This window comes from Panthera onca, chromosome D4, assembly GCF_046562875.1.
Source record: "Panthera onca isolate mPanOnc1 chromosome D4, mPanOnc1 haplotype 2, whole genome shotgun sequence".
In the NCBI taxonomy this organism is placed as follows: Eukaryota; Metazoa; Chordata; class Mammalia; order Carnivora; family Felidae; genus Panthera; species Panthera onca.
Genome location: NC_138351.1, coordinates 69,856,262 through 69,879,829, shown reverse-complemented (window position 1 = coordinate 69,879,829; position 23,568 = coordinate 69,856,262). Strand labels below are relative to the sequence as shown.

The 23,568-nt window shown below is 40.1% G+C and overlaps 1 protein-coding gene across 1 annotated transcript in view; it reads left to right on the top strand.

Moving 5' to 3' along the window:
- Nucleotides 1-23,568, top strand: part of LOC132663107 (uncharacterized) — a 514,936-nt gene that overhangs the window by 152,762 nt on the left and 338,606 nt on the right. Inside the window, exon 3 of the mRNA XM_078436607.1 lies at nucleotides 12,853-12,950. Coding sequence (XP_078292733.1) covers nucleotides 12,853-12,950 — 98 coding nt within the window. The remainder of the gene's footprint in view (nucleotides 1-12,852; nucleotides 12,951-23,568) is intronic.

Here is a 23,568-nt window from a genome sequence, read left to right as displayed (position 1 = left end):
GGGCAAGGGCAAAACCCACTCCCTTTCATTGATACCTATAATGTGAGATTCTGAAAGAGATTTCTATGGAGATGGCTGCTGAGCAAAGAGAAAAGGGGATGGTGCTGAGAAGGGTCAGCAGGATGGGCTTCACTAGGGTGTCAGTTCGACACCCTCAACCCATGTCCTTCCGGGTCAGGTGTCTGATAACACGGGTGGCGTGAAGGTGATTGTGGGGTTTTAATAACATAGATTTTGAACTCAGTGTGAAAACACCATCCAGCAAGACTGCCAAATGTATTTATATGAAAAAATTTTTGAAGGCATATGAACCACATCATGTGCAACCATATGTTCAATAAAGACCACCATAATTAAAAAAAAATACATAAAATCATGATCACCCTGGAAAACCCTAATCTCCAAGCACAGAGTAGGGAGTAGATTATGAACATCCTAAAATGAAGCATGAAATATCTATTACATATGTAATATATAAACGTATTTATTCCTATAGGAAAATTATCATGGTTTGTGGGATTATGGAAGAGTTTTCTTTCTCATTTTTCAAGTTTCAAATAATGAACATGTATTTTATAATTAGAGAAATTGTGATTATGATTCTTCTGAAAATAGGAAATTGGGACTCTGTTCTCACAAACAAAGATTTTTTTCCATATATTTTTCACTATAAATTATCTTCGTGTGTCTATCAAAATAACAATTAATATGGAAACTTGAAATTAAGATTGTGTTAAAAATTATTTTGATAAGTTTTGTTTTAAGGGGGAGATTGTTTTGTTTTGTCCAGCATCTTTTGAAGCTATAACTGTACCATAAAAATTTGGCATTTTCAGCATAACTAATAGCTTCTCAATACTGTTGCTTTGAGAAGAGAAAGAAATGTGGTTCTTTGTTCTTGAAACCAAAGACAAAGGATCATATGGCCCCGTTTCCTCTAACTTACTTCATTGGGTTTGACTTATTTTGACATCAATTCCATGTCCTGTTTCCGTAATCTGCTTGACATTGATCTCAACATTTCATTAGGAATTCATGGTGGAAAGAAATTACTCTGAACATTTGTACCTTGTTCTTACAGTAAATGAAGTGTCATTTACATTTTATATCTTTTCCTGCTAACCTGTAACCCTGGAAGACTTTGGTACTTTTCCATTATTAGCTCAAAGATATTTATTATCATTTCCCCTCTTGATTTATGCTGAGGCCTCAGTGATTGAGCCGTGATTCTCAGGGTCATTATATAAAATTGCGTAAGTGATCCATGAACAAAAAAACTCTTTAAATTTCTTGACAACAAACTGAAGGAGGAGTTGGTTTCCTAAGTTTTCCTTTTATAAAAGGGCTGTGTTATTATAATGGCACAGTTTTAGCTACTGTGGTTTGATCTTCTGGGTGTGAAAAGGTACAAATTTAAATTCTAGAAACGACATTTTATAGCAGAAAGAGCACCAGCTTTAGAAATGACAGACCTGAGTTCTCATTTAGCACTCAGATAATTACTTGCCGTGTGTTCTTAGACAAGTTACTAAGTTCTCTGAGCCTCTATTTTCTCATCTTAAACAAATCAAAAAACAAAACAAAATTATCGGGATTATTACGAGGGTGAGAGAGTGCCTTATTGGTAGTAAATGCTCAATAAATGATGGTAACAATGTGTTCGTATCTTTGCTTTCTGCTCTGTCAATTTCTGTATTGGTGGAATGGCTGGCACATACTAAACGACTTACCAACTGTGGCTCTGAACTTGGGCATTTAGAAAGGCGTGGTTTGGAATGTAGGAGGTTATCTGTCTAGTGGCTTTGAAAACTCAGTTGAGAGTGCTCAGTCCCACATTTGCAGTGACGAGATCAAACAGGCACCATCAGCGACATTGTGACTACTCTGAAATACACCCCCAAATCAGAAGGTTGCCTAATCATCTTAACTGTGAAGCTCATTTTATGTATTTATGTACTTATTTCAATACCTGTTCATTGAGCACCTACCAAGTACCTGGATACAGAGTAAAAAGGGCAGACAGGGCCCCTGGTTGTATGGAAATGTCTTTTGAGGCTGGAGAGAGTTAAGAAGAAAACCGGATGAGTGAATAAATAAAATAACGGGAGCTTGTTAGAAATGTTGGGGACTCGGTCAGAGAGTAACAGAAGACGTATTGAGATAGAGGGGTCCTACTCCTGGAAGGCCTCAGGCTACGGCTGACATTCAAGCTTCAAAGAGAAGCAGCAACTTCTGCAGAGAATGGGGCCAAGACCAGTCCAAGAAGCCAGAAAAGCATGTGCAAAGCCCTAAGTCTGGGAACACGGAACATTTGATGAATATCCAGGTTGTTGTCAGGGCCACGGCAAGTTTTTCTTCTATCATTCCACTTGTTGAATGAGAATTGATGAAGTGGAACTTATAACCTGAGACCCTTGTTAGTCAGGTATTAAAATATTCTGGAATAGAATAGTCCAGAAGATTATATATAGATAGGCAGGCATCATTTCTAGTAAGATAGATTTACAGGCCACGAAATAAAAGCTATCCAGCCCTCTTGTTTGTTTTTATAAATAACAATGATGATATAATAATAATACCACTATTACTCTATTGTACACTTGTAATTCACAGAAAGCCAACTAAATATTAGAATGTTGCTATTTCTTGGTTTGCAAAAACTTTTAAAAGTACTCATGTTGATTTCCCATTCTGGTAGATGAGGATTTACCCCTATCCACAGTGCGCATTTCCACACTTTCAAAATAATTATGTGACCGTATAAAGATGATTCATAGCTGGGCACGCAGTATTGCACGATTCCTTTTCTCGCACAATATTTCATTGTCCTTGGAGTTAATCTTGTTTTTGTCCTTTGTTTAGGTTTCTATGTTCTCTTCAGTTCATCCCCAAATTTACTCCCAGTTGTGTAAAATCAAAAATATATTAGATAGTTTATTAATCTCATCTCCTTGAAGAACTTTCTTCTGTATTCTTTTAACCTGCTCCCACCTGAGATGGTGTGGTGAACATGGAGATGTGTTGCCCAGAAGCCCTTTCAAGGGCGGGATCTTTTTTTGTTCCAGCTGCTGTCAGCTCCCTCGTCTTCTGCCTCCCCTGCAGAGAGCTGGCCCTCCCAAGGGCATGGCCTTCCCAAGGTGGCCTGTATCCAAAGATCAATATGGAGAGGGAATAAAAGGCACTTCAGCCCACTGTGGGATAACTTCAACGTGCTGTAATATTCCACAGCTTCCCGAGGGGGTGGCCAAGGTATTATTTTATCTGCATCACAATGCAGTTCTCCAGTCTGCTCAGTCTTGCCTCTGTCTTGTCCTCTTGTCCTCTTGTCCTCTCCTTTCTTCCTATAATCTGAGAAGTATTGATCGCTAATAAATGTTCTGCATGCGAAACCCTTCAGTGCCTGCTTCTCAAACTAGTTACTCTCTAGAGAGAGTTTTCTTGCAATTTCCCTTCACTATTATCCTGGAGATTCCCTTTGATACATGTTAGATTCTCTATTTTTAGGATCTCAAGCCTTCTTCTCTTTGCTTTACTCTCTAGTAGTTTCCCAAGAAGAGTTACAAGGAAATTATCTTTTTAAAACCTGTGTGTCTGAACATTTATTCCTATCACATATAGCTGATAGCTTAGTTGGGCATAGTCTTCAGGGAAAGAAATAATTTCCCTCAGAATTCTGAAGGCATTGTTCAATTTTCTTTTGTTTCCACGTTTTGTGTTAGGAAGTATGATGCCAGTACAACTCTTAAACCTTTACATGAAAGCTGTATTTCTTCTCTGCAAATCTGTAGGATCCTCTTTGTTCCCATTGTTTTGAAATTACATCTTTCTCCAGTTTAGGATTCTGGTAGTTTATTACTACTCATCCAGTTACTTTCCACCTTCCCAAATTTTCTTTCTCTTAGCTCCTCTGTTTTCTTTGTCCTTCTATATCTATACTTTAAAGCAAACAGACGGGCAGACAAACAAACAATAATAACACATTATAGTGCCTTTTGGGAAGGAGGGAGCAAGGGGTTAAGTATGTATGTTTAGCCCAACATTTTTAAGCAGAGATTAAATTCGATGTTTTCAAGGAAAAGTTTATCTGGGGAAGCTGCTATATCTTTCTTTCCTCTCCTCCTCCCTTTGAGTTTTTTTTATTCTTTCCCATAAGCGCTAACTGCATAACTATGCCAAATGAGAAGTTGTGTCTATAAAAGTCATTGTTTTGGTGCCTTTTATTCTACATATCCATGGCTAGGATATAGAGATAGCTCCGCTGTCTTCCAATTCCAGTCCTGTGTAGACTGTGCTAAGAGCCAACAAACTGCTGTTGACAAGGAGGAGAAGTCATATTTATGCATTCTAGTTAAGTTGGTCACCTGTGAATTTCCGTAAGACTCAACCTAAGGAGTGTCCATTTTCAATAAATGCAGAGAGCTGCAGGTTTCTTGAGAAAATTGAATTAGTGAAATAGATCCTTAAGTCCACTACTGAAAACTCTTACCCACCAGTACTTTTTTGGTGGGAGTGACTGACACGGTGCAAACAGAACCCCTCGGCTGAAATTAATGAATAATTAGTTGAGAGACAAGAGAGAGAAAATGGATCCCAATAAATCAGTTCCCTAATTCTTTACAACCTTTAGAATTAGATATGCTCTAAATATGAGATGCAACTGTTTACCATTATGTGCTAAATAATATAAACTCCTAGAACATAATTCTTATGGTCATTAGTTGAGAAAGTGAGAAAATTGGAAGCCCTTAACTTCTTGTTCTATCTGTTCTAGTGAAAGAGCACTAGCAGAACAGATATCCCAACCCCACTTAAAAAAAATTCAGCCACTATATTTAATATCTTTGTGACTTTGGGTAAGTTACTTTGGGTAACTTTGGGTTACTTTGGGTAAGTACTTTGGGTACTTTGGGTAAGATATACGTTCTGTGTTTGTAATTTGGAGAAAATCTTAATTTCTTCATAGGGTTGTTGTTAATGAATTAATGTACGTAAAGCTTTGAGCATGACAATGTTTATATATGGTAGGTTTTCAATCAATATAGTTTTCTTCCCTCTTGTCATCTGTGTTCGGCCAAGAACATTGTAATTTGTATGTGCAATAAAATTTGGGGGCCACACTATTAATACTCTTTTGAAGAATCTACTAGATAAGGAGGTTTCATCTATATTAACTGAACGGTGAATTCAGGTGGGTCTTAATCCCCTCCATACACGTTCCATCCTCAAATGTAGGCCAATTTGAGGTGGCATGAGGGCCTCAGAATGAGGGAAGATTTCATAGCTAGAGTTAACTGCAGCAAAGAAAATTGGGGTCTGTAAATAAGAACTGACAGCTAAAGCAAAGATTAATCTTAATGGCACGCATTAACAATATGCAATTTGAGATTGGCAGTGGAGAATTCTCCCTGAGAACTGGCCGTATGGCCGTATGGCAGTAAGGCAGTATGGGTCTTGACAAGAGAATTCACATGGGCAAGCACATTCATTCAATACGTCTTTTCTGTCCCAGAGACATTAGCATACCCAGAGACCCACAAGATCAGGGAAAGTGGCCTCCTTATTCACATCAAATCATTGTATGTACAGACCGTTTCCATTTAATGTAATTGTCATTCGGCAGTAAAAACTCACTTGTATAACTTAGAAGTGACAAGGAAATTGGATGGAGCTTCACATGGTTGACTCTCGGAGAAGAATGAAGCAGTGACTAGAAAGCTTGAAATTAAACCCTAGTGTCTGTAAAGGTTTAGGGGGGTTGTGTTCACATACAAAGCGATGGCAGAAAGGAGCCCAGTTGGGTTATTTAGGACTTTCACCAGACTTGTTTCATAGGATACTTCTCTTGGGTCGGATTCTGGACTGAAGGGTACCACTGTGACCACCAACTCCTCTTCATGCTTGAGGGTGGTGAAGAGCCAAAGGGCCTAGGGACCATGAAGTGCCTGGATATTGCTTCCTTCAGAGTGTTCAAACTATTGTTGACTCTCTGGGCCAGTCAGGCAACATAACTTTTTTTTTTTTTTTTTAATGCCTCATTTGAGTAGATCCAGTTACAACTGCATTTATCCTTCCTGATGAGAATCTTATAAATATTAGTGGAAGTTATCTGAAAGTTTTAGAAAAGGGAATATACAAAAATATTAAGCTTTTACATTTCAAAGGATATATTTAAGTTGTAAACTGATAAAAAGCTTACTTTGTTAACTGTGCTTTCTTAACAGCTGAAAGATAAATATCTTTTCTAAATTTATATTTTCTAAAAATATGCATTTCCCCATTTATTAAAAGTGCTCTTTTATTCTTCAAGTACACAGTAGGTTTTTGTTGTACGGAAAATTATACTTTCTAACACTACATATTCTCTATTTGGTATGTCATTACAGAAAATGCAGATATGTGATAGTGGTTATTGAATAATCAGGTATTTGCTAGATGGGCAGAATCCTGAGAACCAAAGGTGATTTGCTAGATGGGCAGAATCCTGAGAACGAAAGGTGAGATGGTATTTTTATTGTAGAAGGCAGGGAAGGTATACCTGCAGAGTTATGACAAGATTTGAGAAACTTATACATGTCCCAAGAACTACATATAGATTGAATCAGTATTACATGTTGCATGTACACATGGGATATCGAAATAGCACATGAACATTTTTCGCTTCAAAATGTCTTCACGTTTGAGAACTTGTGGAGCCACTTTTCTGTTCTGAATTTTCAGATATGATCTGTCTGCTATCTTGCGTGGCACAGACTGTCATGGGTGGGAAAGAAGGCTAAGGAATGTACATGGAACATCTCCATGGTCCAAATAGTGACCTCAAGCTCAGGGAGGCACTGTAATATGGTCAAGGCCATGCAGGTAGCTAGAGATATAGCCAGCTTTAAAACCCAAATTGGTCTGATTTTAAAGTTTTTTTTTAATGTTTATTTATTTTTGAGAGAGAGAGAGAGAGAGGGGGAGTGCGAGTGGGGGGAGGGGCAGAGAGAGAGGGAGACACAGAATCTGAAGCAGGCTCCAGGCTCTGAGGTGTCAGCACAGAGTCTGATGCAGGGCTCGAACCCACACACTGCAAGATCATGACCTGAGCCGAGGTCGGATGCTTAACCGACTGAGCCCCCCAGGCGCCCCAAGTTGGTCTGATTTTAAAGCCTAAACCCTTTTAACTCTATCACATTGCCTTTCAACTGAACATATTTGTTTTTTTATACCATACTTTAAAAGATTCAGTTCCTAGGAGGAAATAGAAGAATATGTGTGCACAGGGATGTGGAACTGTTTATACATGTTGCTTTGAGTCTCAGTAATCAACCATTTAATACAATAAAAGAGAGAGGGTTAAGGGGTGCCCCACATGGAATAGCAGTAGAAAATGGTCCTGAGCTAGTAAGGAACCCTGGAAGAGTGGACAAGTTCTGCCTGGGGAGTTAGGAGGCATCCCTTCTCACCGCATCCCAGCCATCAACCTTCCGTGAGACTAGGGAGACACCCCTACCCTATTGTGCCCTCTGTTCTTTCATTTGTAGAATGAAAAGGAGAAAGGTAGCCTGAAAAACAAACTGGATATCTGCTCTGGCTTCCTAATCCAAATGTGCAACACAGCCAGGCTATGGAATAAAATTCGAGTCAAGTCTTCATTGTTATCACTGGCTGTATTTCTTGAGTAAATAATTAAACTTCATCTATTTTAAACCAATCCATTTTTCACCAAAACTATATTGATGAAGAAATCACAACAAATATCATTCTTTCATTTACTTTGCCAAGAGTCAAGTAGTGCTATAAACCCTATTTCTCACTCCTTAACATCATACTGACTTTATTGTCAAAAAAGAACAGTGGGAATATGTGCACAGAAAAAATTACTTTCTTTCTTCACAATTCAAAAATATTATGAAATAGCCACAGGAGAAGCCATGTTAAGTCAAATGGACCCCAAGGGCAGACCATCAGTTTTATATACATCATTCACCATAGAATTATTTTTTAATTAAAAAAATTTTTCATGTTTATTTATTTTTGAGAGAGAGAGAGAGGCAGAGAGAGAGGGAGACATAGAATCTGAAGCAGGCTCCAGGCTCTGAGCTGTCAGCACAGAGCCCGATGGGGGCTTGAACTCAGGAACCACGAGATCATGACCCGAACTGAAGTCAGATGCTTTACTGACTGAGCCACCCAAGCAACCCACCATAGAATTCTTAATGAGACTTTAAAGAAGACTTATAGACAAATGAATGTACTGTATTTTATAAGCATAACCAACTCAGAAGTATATTAAACAAGGACACAGCAGCACAGACATCGCTAGAACTCATTGGTACCACCACGGAGGGTGGTGCCAGGGAAGCATCCTTAGGTTTCTGACTCTCAGGGGGTGCATAAACATTGAGGAGTCTGCCCTGGAGCGACCCTCAACTCCCAAGGCCATTGTGATGAAGGGGCAGAAGAGCTTTCTGGGGCCCAGCTCTCCAGTCCCTGCAGCAGTGGAGGCCTCTTAGGACCCAATACAGCCGTCTTCATTTTGAACTGTAGAGAAAAAAGAATAACGTGTAGATGTTATTTTTTTCCTAAATTACCTGAGAGTAAAAAGGTTGCTTAGCACTGACATAAAGGAACACAAACTTTTGAATTAGAACATCTTATAGTTGGAAAGAAATCCTAGTGCCATGAAGTTTTACAACCATAGGAAATGGATAAAGGCTGCAAAATGTGTGACTTTATGGTTTCTATAGTGAGGAAAAAATTAGGGAGGGGATGGAGGCAGAGCAGGGCCATGTAGATGGTAAATTTCTTGTCATTATAAGGTTTTGGTAAAGAAGCCAGAAAAACAAACGTTTGAATTAGGAATTGAGAGATTGAGAGTGAGCCCAGGACGACAACAACCACCACTATCAATCAATCAACCAATCAATCAATAAGAAGAATGTTAACAACAAAAACAGCAATAATAGCAATGATTCTTGGCTTTTTTTAGACACACAGCATTGCTTTGAGATGGACAAAAAACCATAAGAGTTCAGGAAGATGGTCTTGATGTGTATCCTCTTCCCATTGTGCCTGCATACAAAGGGGACCTTTCATCTTATAAATAAAATCCAAATTTGATGGAGTTCCTCTGCATTATGAAGCTATTGCCCTACAGCAGTTTGAAAAAGGAGAGACTCATTTGGCTTAAAATTGCAGCATGTAAGTGTGTGGCAGTGAGAACCAGGGCCACACTGTCTGATCCCGCAGGACATGCAAGGAGAAAACTGCTGGAGTAGTCAGGCAGTCTCCCTCTGTCAGAGTCCTCATTTGTCAGAGAGAGGTCATTGGTATTATCTGCGTCATCTGACCTAAAGGGCTTTTAGGGGGGTGAAGGGAGACCAAGGGTGCCAGGCAGCCCACAGAATATCTGCTTTTCAGTACTTGAGCCAAAGAATCAGTTCTGTCCGAACATAATGGAGGCAAGAATTGCTAAATCTGGGCTGTACATTTCAAGGAAGCAGTGAAAGAAGAGAGGCTGCATCCCATCTGATAAAACAGGGCCTGACTTGGCTGACCTGTAGGGAGGAGCGATAGGCCGGGCCACCATGACCCCTCACATCTTTCCCTGAACTACTTCCTCCCTCTTTGGAAGCCTAACCCTCTGAACAGATTGAGTAGTGATTCTTTGGCTGCACATCTGAGTTTCTTCACGTTGCCAGCCAGCCTGGCAACTCCTTATCACACATGTAATCCGGAGAGATGGCTTGAGCTGGTTTCTGGAGACCTAGGTTCTTGCTCCAGTGGCCATGGTCCTGCCCGACATCCATGTTGTTTTGGGCCTTTATTGGCCAGTCACCTGGTGATATGTCCTGGTGAACCTGCAAACTGCAAAATAAAAATCACATCCTTTTTGAGAATGTGGACTTGAGAGGAAGACCAGATTTATTGGTCCACTCCTCCTGATTCACCCCACAGAAGCAAGGGTGGAGAAGATCTCCTTTTCCAGGTAGTCGACCCCAGGGAGGAAGCTTGCTGAAGAACTTGCCTGCCCGTGGGAGTTGTTTGGAGCCCCCAGCACCACCATCCGTCTCCTCTGTCAGAAGGAGATGTGAGAATATGATCTGGTTGCTTGGTGATGATGAGCTGGTTCACTTTGGACCCCCAAGAAATGCTTCTTTGTGTTGTAGGGCAAAGCTTTGTGATGGCCATATGTCTTTTATGCAAGCACTGTTCATTCAATTATGATCTTCTGGGGTCTAAGGTTCTCTTGTGTATCAATGTTGAAGTTCCAAACAGTGGGAGAGAGCAAAGGTGTTTCAGAGGCCTTAACATCTTTATCTGAAATTATGCCATCTTTGGTAACTGAACAGTTTACTGAGTATTCATCTTTTCTCCAGCTACCATTTGTTCATCTAGCTTCCGTCGGCTTTAAGAAACCATAATCATAGGGGCACCTGGGTGGCATAGTCGGTTAAGCATCCAACTCTTGATTTCAGCTCAGGTCATGATCTCACCGTTCCTGAGGTCCAGCCCTGTGTCAGGCTTTGCACTGACAGCGAGGAGCCTGCTTGGGATTCTCTCTCTCCCTCTCTCTCTACCCCTCCCCTGCTTGTGCTTTTTCTCTCTCTCAAAATAAATTAAAAATTAAAAAAAAAAGAAGCCATAATCATAAAAGCCCTTGGCGTGGACAGACTAGTAGAAGAAAACCCATGTGGAAAGGACATATCATTTTGGTTCCCCAACCAGCACTCAAGAGCTTTGCTATGTCTCTCAAGGCCAGTGGGCAGATATGAGACAAATGTTTCTGAACCTTAGTCTTCTCATGTATAAAATAGGGGCAATAAGAACAGCTTGGGGCAAAGCAGGTACATGCTGTGGTGTTCTGAGGTTCAAACAAGGTAATATGTTTAACTTCCCAGCACAGTGTCTAATTAATTCCATTCTCTCCTCTTTCCATTTTTGAATTAGAACCAATCCAGATTCACAATGGAATCAACCTCCACATCCACATCTTCTAATCCTCTCCTCTCTTGGGGAAAACAAGAGAACCCCACACTTTTTTCTCCCATATAATTGGAGTTCTACATGACCAGGCCTGGCTGATCTCTCCAACCTTATCGCCATCTTACGTCCCATCCAGCCCACCATTCCTGCCCCAAGCACCACTGCATTAATCACACCTTCCCTTGGGCCACTTCTGACCACTGCAGTCTTACACTGTATGAATCACACTGCAGTGTAATGAGTCATGTCTGCTTCCCTCCCAGACTGTGAACTTCTTTTTTTTTTTTTTTTTTCTCCAGACTGTGAACTTCTTAAGGGGAGTGACCCCTTCTTGTTTGTATTTGATATCTAGTGCCTAGTAGGTAACCAATAAACTTTTAGTTAATAAACATTAAGCCTGACTTCAGGGGGTTGTAAAGAGGGCCCGAATATTTTAGAGGGATCCTTTTGGTTTCTTTGAAGACTTCCCACCAAATAAATACATATGATTTCATTTTAGAAGAAGGATAATTGGTTTTTCTCTGTGAACAAGGAAGACACTTCCTTTTTTGCTTCTTACTGATGTGTGGTGAAGGACATAAATTGTACAGGAAACAGGACACAGAGACATAAACCTGCTTAATCCAATTATATGTCTCAATCAACAGACAAGGTCCCAAGAGAGGAGAGGAAGATGCACAGGATGGAGACCACTGCAGGGGAGCTAGGAAGCTGTGCTCTCACTGGTTTCTTTGTTTGCTTGTTTGTTTTGTTTTTGTTTTGCTTTGTTTTGGAAAGAGAGAGAGGCAAAAAGAGGAGAAGGAAATCTAGTGACTGCCATAGGAAATGAGAATCAGTGTTTAGTCTTTGGAATGCTGTTGAACAGTGGACACATTAATGATTTTTTGAAGACAAATGAAGCAAAAAACAAAACAAAAGAAAACAAACAAACAAAAAACAGAAGAAGAAGAAAGAAAGCACACAAACAAAACAAAACAAAACAAGAAACCAAAGTGAGGAATACAAGAACCAGACTCTTAAAAGGAAAGGCTCTAATTACAGTCATTGGAGAAAAGTCATGCTTGTAGCCTGTTGCAGACAACACACAACTTCTGATTCTCACGAACGGAGGCCTGAAGAAGGCTACTGGGGTGCGGGAGACAGGGATAGCGCAGCACTGACAGTTAATGAACATGGGACCAAGCACTTTGACTTCACATAATATACCGTATTTAGCCCTTGCTACAACAATTCTATACAGCAACTTTGTCATTTGCATTTGCAAATAAACTGATGTTCATCTATTAGCTGTTTCAACTGTTTCAAAGGTTTTTGTTCAGCTGGTTAGTAATGGTAGAGCTGAGATTTGAACCCACATCTCCTTGAGTCACTTTCTGTCTCTCCTGCACTGTATCATGCTCTTTCCACAATGGGATGTGACTTGTAAAACCCTATTTCCTTGGCTTCAGGCTTTAGGCTCATTTGTACTGTTGGATTTGAACTCCAGAGCAGGGCCTCAGAGTTCCCCTTACTGTTTTATTCCTAATTAAATGTCCATTCCTTACACTTGTAGTTGAACCTCTCTTTTGCATACAACCTTTACCCTGTTCGTAGCACTGAGCTCTTGAGTTCTTACCTGGGACCCAGACTGATGGAATGATTATCACCTAAATCCTTGCCTATCAGCATGGGAGGGGATAGAGAGTGTCCTGGAGAGTCTCAAACCAGCGATCACATACTCCAGTCAGAAGCGATTCCACCTACCACTCATTTGCTAGAGCCACACACACAGAAAGCTGAGCACAGAAAATATTTGGTAAACAGCCTCAATGACTACTGAAGCATTTGTTTCAAATACTAGATATTTTATATCTTTACCATGTTTATTATCTGTCTCCTGTCCAGAATGTTTGCTCCATGAAGACAGAGGTCTTAGTCTTGTTCCCAGATGTATCTTCAGTGCCCAGAACAGTGCTTGGCAAAAGCACTCAACAAACAGCTGAGTGAGTGACCAATATTATTAATTCTACCTTCATTTGCTGAGTGGTCTTGGGCAACTCTTTTATATTCTCTGAGCCTCCAAATTTCCTTTTAGAAAATGAGGATAAACGGATAATCTCTGATAGCATTGCAGTGAGAATCGATGAGATAAGCAGGCAAAGTGACAAGTGTAAGACCTAACCCATGAAAAGCTCAGGATAAATTTTGGTTTCTTTTCACCTCCAGGGGCCATATTAGCCCTCTGACTTTTAATGCAATTCTCAAGCAAATCTGAATTTAAAAAAATAGAGCAACTGCATAGTTTGAATACATTCTGTAACTTTTCTGTTTCTCTCCCAGTGTGCGGAACAATACTGAAATTTTCCCCTTGCAATAGTTGGAAAACTGTGTAAGTGGAGGCTCTTTGACTCGGGGTGGGAGTGAAGCTGAGTACAGCCACTGGCCAAGCCTTTCAAACAGTGTAACAAATGATGTGTGGGCACAACTGGGGAAAATGCACACATTCTTCATTGGTCTGGTGAAATCATGTTTGGCCCCCAGGTGCACTTTACCTGTTAACAGCATTTAGACAGATTTATCAGCTGTAAATTTTGCACCATGAAAAAAAAAAGGAACATTTTTTTCCCTCTTTCTAAAGATAAAGCAGAAAGATTTGTCAGCAACAGAGCGAATCAAACAAATTAAGTGCAGGGCTTCATTCTCTCTGCCCCTCAATGGCCTGGTTGTGACACATGGACTCTAGGCATCAAATTCACAGAAACCTGGGGAGTTACTGGGGGAGAAAGCGTGGTGGGTATGGGATGAGTACTTTAGCTGGGGCTGATGAGCTCTCGTTTAAGAGCCAGAACTGAGTAAAACAGGGACAGTGCATCCTTAATTAACACCATAAGAAAGAGGGAAAAAAAGAAAGAAAGCACATACCAAAAAATTAAAAAGAAAAAGAAAGAGGCATACAAAACTTTCCAGAACTTTTTGTGGTTCTCTTCTCTATGTATTTTCATGAGATCGTCTGCTTGGAAATGTATTGTTTGAAAAACTAGATGGAATTAGTTTTAAAATGCCCCAGATCAAACTGATTGCAATGGGTTAGAATATTATAAGCCGGATGTTATGAAACATCTTTTGTGACATGGTTGGGGGGTGGGGAAGAGAACGGGATTAGATTCAAGTGAGTCCACACTCCACAGTCAACTGGCTGTGTGACTCTGGCTAAATCTCTAACTCTCTAGATAGCAGTTTCTTCACATGTAGTATTCAGATTACAAAGCCCAATTTGGGAGACTGTTGTGTGAATTTCACGAGCTAATGTGTTTGTGAAATTGTGTTATTAATTTTAAAGTGTAATGGTGCCATTCATAATTTTTCTGGAGGATTATAAACAATTCAAACAAAGTTTTCATATTTGTCCTTGGATAGGAGGTAAAGACTCATCACCCCCTTTAACCTCCCTCAATTTTCCTATAGAGTCAATGAGTGTGTGTGTGCATTATATGTTATACATCTTAATATATAATTAGTATTCCATATACTATATATATAATATTAGTATATATTATTATATGTTTAGTATATATGTATATCTCTGTATAAAGAGTATATATAGAGAGATGTATAAACTTTCTATACATCTATGTTTATATCTCTATGTAGAGAACATCCCTTCTTTAGCATTTCTGCTGTCACTTATAATGCCTTTCTTAGATGGTTGCAATAGCCACATTGCTATTTGTCTTTGTCTTCTTTCTAATCTGAAACAATCGAAATTTAATGCATATTTGGCCATATCGCCTTACCTTAGGAACCTTTAACCCAGCACAAAGTGCGAAGTCCTTAATTTAGTCCACTGGTTCTCAACTAGGAGATTTTGCCCTTGAGGGACATTTGACAATGTCTAGAGATGATTTTGGTCATCAGAGTGGGGAAGGGGATGTGTACATGCTGCTGGCATCTGGAGGGTGGAGGCTAGGGATACTATTAAATATCCTACAATGCATGGGCAGCCCCACAACAAACAACCATCCTGCCCCAAAATGGAGGTAGTGGCGAGGTTGAGAAACCCAAATTCAGCTCATGGGATCTCCCTGAGATCTCTTCTACTTACATCAAGCTCCAGCTTCATCACTACCTTCATATCCTGGCCTCTAGCTGAGGTGAATTACTCCCATATCTCTAAGTCATTCCAATAGTTTCCAAAGTGCGTGGCATCTCTGGGCCCTTGTACTGGCTGGACTTACGGCTTTGAACCTGCTTCCTTTGCCTTCTTCAGCTGGTGATCTCTGCCAATTCATTCTTTTGTGTCTACCCCAAATCTCTGCCCTTTAGGAAGACTTCCACACACCCTCGGCCCTTGCTCTGTGCATCCACAGCAACCCTGCCTCCCTCTTTCACTTAACTTATCACACTGTAATGAGACAGATATTATTCTTCCGTGACATCTATTTGGATCTGACTCGCCCGCCCATCAGTGAATTTAACAAAACTGGATTAAGCAGGGACCATTCCTTCTTCATCTTTGTAGCCTCAGAGCCAGGCGTTAGGTGGGCACATAATTTCGGTAAATATATGATGATTAACACAGAGAACAAACCCAAGTCAGTGACCATCTTATAGCTGAGGCTATAGAGTTGTTTTGTAGTGTTATGAGGTGAGCCACTTGAGCAAAGATTGTGTTCTGGTCAGTCCTGTGGCTACTCTGCACCCAGATTGTTAAGGAGACTCCCACTTCACTAATGGTACTTAAAACTCACTGATTGTACTGTGTGCCAGGAGCTTGCAAGGATTCTACACTAAATTCGAATTCTACTGTATCTTTACTATTACACATCCTCTCGTTATTCCCATTTTACAGATGTAGAAAGCGAGGCTCGTAGTCACACGAGTGATAGAGCCAAGGTTGAATCCAGGCATTCAGACCCCAGAGAATGTCGTATCAGTTCACTGTCAAGTCCACTGTACTGATTTGTGGTCCTCTGGGAACATAGTCTCAGTGGGTCTGCATTTTCAAGATGAAGAAATAGAATTTGTAGGAGACTGTCACCAGTGACACATCCATATAATGACCAGGCCAGAAATGGGTTTGAAGTCTTTCTATACAAGTGTAATCTCAAGGATCCTGTGATCGTCTCAACTCAGCCTATATTTCTCAAAATTTGCCCATCTGCTGGGTCAAAGAAGCCTGCATTTGCAGGTCTTATATGAGAGCAGATCTTAGGAGTCTTAGGATCCACCTTGGGGACCTGCTACAAATAGATCTTTGGTAATTATTTAAGCCCCTAGAAATCGTTAGCAGATCTGGGAGAGCTTTGATTCCTGTCTGGGACAAGTTCTACATCCTGGGAGGTCTTTGTGCTGAGTCCCATTTGCCAAAGATCTCTAAAAGCTTCCAGGCTGCTTAACTCTTCCCAAACTTTTTGGTTTAAAAATGCATTCCTAATCAGTGGGTCTGGGTGCATTCTTTGTGCCTAGAGAATGCCTTTCTCTTCAACTTTGGAGCAGGCCAGCACACAACACCGACCAAAATATGTAACACTCCATTTCCAGACTGAGTGGGCTGAGAGCACAATGTAGGTGGAAGGGGTTCCCACACAACTCTGAGAAGGCTTTGCTTTTCCAGGGTGGTCCAGTGGTCTTGGGCTGCAGTCGGCCCCATTTGCTGGGATCCTTTGGGAAATCTCACAGAAAGCTTATTGCTGAAATTCTCACTGTTGCTTTCTTTCCTCTAAGGACTATCTTTTCCAGGGCCCGTAGCCTCCTTCAAAGGTATGCAGTTGTCACTCATCATTCCTGACTTGCTGTCGTTCTTTTCATGTGTTTGTTCTACAAATGCTCCCTGAGTGCCCCTTAGATGCCAGACACCCTGGTAGATGCTGGAGGCACAGGAATTCAAATGTAGTCTCACTCTCCAAGTACTCACCTTCTTTGAAAAAGGATATAAGAAAGCCCATTAATGGCTAATCAGTAATCAGGCCTGTAATGGAAGCTTACAGATTCAGGGATACAGAGAAGATGGGTCCTGAATAGCCCTGGCAATCAGAGATAATTTTCCAAGTGATGGCTAAACTGATTCATGAAGAATAGAAAAGATGAGCTTTGAAGGAAATGGGAGACAAGAATTGGAGGAAATAGCAATAGGGTATGCAAAGTCCCTGAGGTAAGAAGGAGTATAGCCCATTTGGGAAGTGTAGGTAGTTCAATCTGGTTGGAAGGTAGAGGAGGGCTGGTTGGGGCAGGTGGAGGTGCAGATTGGAGAGAGCGGAAGGTAGGTTGCTATAAATTGTATCCTGTGGGATTTTGCAGGCCATGCTAGGGATTTTGGACTTTGTTTTGAGGAAAAATGAAGCGGACTTTAATCAAGAGCATAACATGGTCAGGTTTGCCTTTTTAAAAGTCCAGTTAGGAAAGAATTCAGCAGAAAGGCCTGGAGGCTTTGTGACTGAGTTTTTATCAGAACAGACCTGCCCCTCTCATCTGAGCCAGCTACAGGGAACATGGGCAGGTTGATGACAGAGAGTTGAGGTCTCTGGGCAGCTGGGCAGACTCAGCAGGCCCAGAAGCAAGGAGTGGATAGTATTAAGCCTGGGGTGCAGGAAGAAAGCAAGACCCCGGAAGAGAGAGATGTAAGGAGCTGAGAAGAATCTGCTAGCAGATTCCATTCCCTGGACATAGATGGGGTTCCAGGCAAGTTTGTACAGCCAAGACTGAAGTTTAGAGATTCACAACAAAGTTGAAGCCTAAGGTTCCAGATGCGTTACTCAAAGGAGGAGAGAGTCAAGCAATTATGTAGTGCCAGGCACTGACAAATATCTGCCTTATCATCAGTGCCACGAAATACGTGCCATTATCACATCTGCCAGCCGAGGTGAGGGAGGCTCAGAGAAGTAACCCACCCAAGATTGCACAGTGCAAGTACAGAGTCAGGATCTTAACGTACTATTCTCTAGCTTTAAATTCATTTTTTACCAAGTGTTAGATTTGGCACTTAACCCCAAATATATAATAATAATCCATTATGTTTTGATGCCTCTTTCATTTTCTTCTTTAAAAGCAAAATGGGTCTACATAAGCTATTTGTCAACATGAAAACTTCATGCCACAATACTTTGCATCTAGGACTCTGTGATTCCAGGTCTCTAACCAAAAACATCATCTCACACCAGCAAGTACTGCCTGCATGATCATGCTCAAGTCTCCCCTGCTTTTTCATATCAATATTCAACCATTGAGGTGATCAGCACAGGTGCCCTCACAGTGACACCCCTCTTTCCTTTGGAGCTCAGTGTCCACTAGGTTAAGAGAAGCATTGGCACTCACAGGATCCTTCAGGTATGGAACACATCATCTCAATCCTGAAGTTCATTTGACCTTAGCTTAATCTCCAAAGGACAACTCCCTGCCAGCTCCCTTGGGTAAATTTAGTTGCCAAAAAGAAACTGCTCCATTTAGCTTAAACATGGAGCCAGTGTGGTGCTGTGTATGGGAAGAGCTGCACCTCTGAGTCCATCAGATCTGTGTCCCCAGCTCTGCCATTTACTAGCTGTGTGAACTTGGGAAAGTCCCTTAACTTCACTGAGGCTCATTGTCCTCATCTGTGAATAGAGAGCATAATAATACCTGCTTCCCAGAACTGTTTTCAGAATTGCTTGACCAGAGCTTGCCACAATGTCTGGCACACGACAGGACCTGATAAGTAAATAATAAATCAATATAGCCATTATTATTATAAGCACTCCCTCTACCTCCCTGAAAATCTAGGTGATGCTCCATCCGAAACAGCTTTTATAATTTGTGTGAGTGGGGCAGTGGGGGTGTTCATCTCACTCTTCCAGGGGGTGTTGGGATAAAACCTATGCTCAAGTGAGACACTGTAGCTCATAAACAGACTGTGATTTTGTAATTTTTTCACAAGAGAAGCTTGTAGTATGTTTACTTCACAAGGTGGTGATAGGGATTAAGAAGTTCAACCCAACAATGAAATGCCTTTGTAAACTGTACTGTGCAAGTTTCTGTTTATCTTATGATCTTTATTTTTTTAATGTTTACTTATTTATTTTGAGAGAGAGTGTGTGTGTTCATGGAAGTGGGGGAGGGGCGGAGAAAGAGGGAGAGAGAGAATCCCAAGCAGGCTCCACACTGTCAGCACAGAGCCCGACGTGAAGCTCATACTCAAGAACTGTGAGATAATGATCTGAGCCAAAATCAAGAGTCAGATGCTTAACTGACTGAGCCACCCGGGCGCTCCTATAATTTTTATTTTTTATATCAAATTTCTTCCAGAGTAATTGAAATTTCAAGTGGATACTTTGATGAGTTTGACAAATGTATACACAAGAGTAACCACCAATTCAATATTATGTAGAACATTTCTATCACTCCAGAAACTTCTCTCATGGCCCTTTGCATTTCATCCCCGCACCCCCCTCCCCGCCAATAATCTTTGCCTCATGCAAACATTTATCTGATTTCCATCACCATTAGTTAGTTTTGCATGATCAAGGAGTTAATATAATTAGAGTCATTTTGGATATACTGTTTTGTGTTTGGTTTCTTTCACTCAGCAGAATGTTGTAGATTCATTCATCTATCTGTAGTTGCATCTATCTGTAGTTAATTCCTTTTTATTGTTGAGTAGTATTCCATTGTTTGAATATACAATAGTTCAGTTATCTGTTCACCAACTGATGAACATTTGTATTATTTCCAGTTTGGAGCTATTACGAATAAAGCCGCTTTAAATATTCACATAAAATCTTTTTGTGAATATACATTTTCATTTCTTTTAGGCAACTGCTATGATTAAAATCATTGAGTAGTATGCTAAGTGTATGATTCACTTTAGAGGAAACCACAGAGTGGTTGTGCCATTTTACCATCCATAACACTGTATGAGTTGCCCCCCAATCCTTGTCAACACTTGGTATTTTTGGTCTTTTAATTCTAGCCATTCTTGTATTTGCATAATGATTAAAGATGTTTACTATATTTTCATGCACTTATGACTAATTGAATATCTTCTTTTATCAAGTGTCTATTTAAATCTTTCGTGCATTTTTTGGTTTATTTTTATTTTTTTTCTTATTGAGTTGGCAGAGTTTTTATAGTCTAGTACTTTGTTATACGTCTGCATTGTGAATATTTTTTTCCTGTCAGTGGCTTACATTTTCAATTTCCTAACTATCTTTTGAAGAGCAGAATATTTTACTTTTGATGAAGATAGATTTATCACTTTTTTATTCCTTTATGGTATGTACTTGTTGTGTCTTGTTTAAGAAATCTTTGCCTACACAAAGGTTATAAAGATTTTGTCTTACGTTTTCTTCTCAAATTTTTATAATTTTACCTTTTTATGTCTGTGATTTATTTTAAATTAAATTTGTGTATGGCATGAAACAGGAGCTGAAATTCTGGTGTTGTGTTGTGTGCGTGTGTGTGTGTGCGCGCATTTTGGCTTGTGGAGGTCCATCTATTTCAGAAGCCTATGTTGAAAAGATTCTCCTTTCCCATTAAATTATGTTGGTGCATTTTTCAAAAATCAGTTGGCCATATATTTTCGGGTTTACATCTGGACTGTCTAGTCCTTCTTGTTGATTTATATCTGTATTTTTAGCCAACAGGATGATGTCTTGCTTAATGAAGTTTGTAATAAATCTTTGCATTAGGTGGTGTAATTCGCCCAGTCTTTGTTCCTTTTTAATACTGTTTTTGCATTCTTGCCATTTTGTATTTACATAAAATTTTTTGAATCGTCTTGTCTTCTAGAAATTTGGTTGAGATTGCATTAAGTCTACGGGTTAATTTGTATAGGATGGACATATTAACAATATTGAGTTTTCTGATCCATAAACATAGTATACCTATGCATTTATTTAGTTTTTAAAGGCCTTTCCCATCTTTCATTAATTTATTTCTAAGAATTTTGTGTTTGTGATGTTATTGCAAATACTATTTTTAAATTTCACTTCCTAATGATTTGTTTCTAGTTTTAAGGTTTATAGTAGGAGAACTAGTCTGATACCAGATATTCTATCATAGGCCAGAGGCAAGATTTGTTTTTTAATAATAACCATGAGAAAGTTGAAGTATCTCCTTATGAACTGAGATTTTTCTTCTTTTTAAAATGTTTCCAGGACACTATACAAAATAGACATTTTTTGAGTCTCAGATTCCAAAGTATTAAACAGATGGGAAGCCTGTGTGTGTGTGTGTGTGTGTGTGTGTGTGTGTGTGTTGCCGCTACTTGGATCGCATAAATTTTCTTCTGGAGAAATTTACCACTCTCACTTTTAAAAAAAATTTGGCACTAGTAAACTAAGCTCAGTTTGTGAGCATAGCAGGTACAATGCTATGTTTGGTTCATTCACAGGCCTGGGAAGCATCTCAAGCTTCCTTATGGCCGGTTTAGAGGCCCTGCTAAAATATTAGCTGAATGACGAAGTTGAAATTAGAAAGCACATAAAAGGGTAAATATTGACTTTTTCAACAAAGTTGTTGTGTTTGCATTCAAGGCACTCTTGGAGCTTGAAGAAGCCAGTTTACAAGAAAAATGAATCAGGCTGAAAATAGCCTATTTACATAAATTCTTAGACAGGAGGATTATAAGCTATTAATAATGACATGTTTTTGTATCCTACTTTCTACTTTTTAAAGCCTTTTCAGATTCCACATTGAACAGATGTTCCCATGCACATGTGTTTGTTCTGCTCCCTCTGCCTAGAACACCACTCCTTTCTGTCTCTGCAGTTTGAGTCATTCTTCAGCAATAATCTCAGTTTGCTCCCAACCTCCCATGTCTACCTCCACACTTGGTACAACTGCTCTCACAGAATCCCTCCTGCTGACCTAGTCCACACCCTCTCGATGGCCCTTTTGCATTTAGTTCCATCTGTGCTGTGGTTCTGCTCAAAGTAGAGTGTCGCTGAAACCTGTCAGGCATTCTCAAACACCCAAAGGGGCATTTGGAGATGTTTTTCTTCTTTTCTCTGAGTGTAATCCTGTCAGCATTTAGGATTTATTTTATGTATCTTCTTTTACCGCATTTAAGGAATAAGAATTATCCCTAAATACATGGGCAGAGGTGGCAAGGTATGCCTGAGATCACATGGTGATTTCTGAAACAAAACTAATTCAGGGGCAGCACTGGGATTAGGGGTGGAAGGAGCTCAAGGTCAAAGGTCCTGGATCCTGGTCCTGACTTTGTCAACAACCAACTCTGTAGCCAGCCCAATGCTTGCCACACAACAGGTATTCATTGATGAGTGAATGAACTTGAAGAAATCACTTAATCTCTGTTGGCCTCAGTTTCTACATCTTACTTAGCATAAAGGAATTGGAGTTGATAGTCTCTAATTTCATTTCAGCTGTATAATTTATGAATTTCCATGATCCTTCAGCACCAACATTAATCACTGTAGTAAAGCTTACTTTTAGATTAAGTGGGAAAGGAGATTGGGAAGGACACTTGGGGAGTACCTACTATGTAGTAGATATTTTGACTATGTTTGCAGATGTGTAATAAATCATACTGATCCTATCCTGTCCTTCCTGTAGGTTCTGGTATTCTCATTCATCTTCCTAATTTATCTAAATCAACTTTCAAAGTGAGCAGGGGTTAAGAACCGCTCTTTAGGATGAGAGAGAAAGGGAGGGAGCTGGACTATGATGAGAGATGAACACCTCACGCTTTGGTACAATCATTATTTACATGAAGATGCATATTTCTAAGGTTCTTGAAGCCGCTCTAAGTAAATATACCACTTCCTTGAAGTTGATCGATTGATTTCTTCATCACCTCATTTGTACTTTGTATAAAGATAAACTTTAGTATAACTTTTTTCACAAAACTCAAGTAAGTGGAAGGTTTGAACTAATGAGCTCTTACAATATATGCCAGGACTATAACGTATAGACTAAAGGATATTTGATAGGACAGATATTTTCTCGGGCAAGATAGTCTTTGGATATAGGTTGCTCTATGACATGTGACCCAGCTCCATGACATGTGACTCTGCTCCATGCCTGCCAAAAAGAAATCCACCTGGCTGCAAGGTCGCCATTCTTCCTTTCCATTGCTTGTGAGATTGAATACCTTGGCTTGTGCTTCATCCACAGGGAAACTGGTCAGATTTGATCATGTCCCGTGACAAAAAGCACAAAGCCTCTTGCACCCTTTGGGTGCTAGGTTTTATAATCAAAATCAAGATCCATGTTGCTTTCTACATCACCCTATGGATGGGTTTTCTAGGGATACCATAAGAAAATACCACAGACCACGTGGCTTAAACAACAGAAATTAATTTTCTCACAGTTCTGGAGGCTAGAAGTGTAAGATCAAAGTTTGGCGGGTTTGGGTTCTCCTGAGGCCTCTCTCCGTGGTGTGCAGACAGCTGCCTTCTCTCTATTCCTTGCATGGCTTATTCTCTGTGTGCACATCCCTGGCATCGTTCCCTCCTTTTTTAAGGATGCCAGTCATATTAGATTAAGACCCTAGCCTCATGACCTCATTTAACCTTAATTATCTCTATAAAGACCCTGTCTCCAAATATAGTAACATTTTAAGGTATGGAAGCTTCAACATGTGAATTTGGGGTTGGGAACACAATTCAGTTCCTAACACCCTATGAGGAC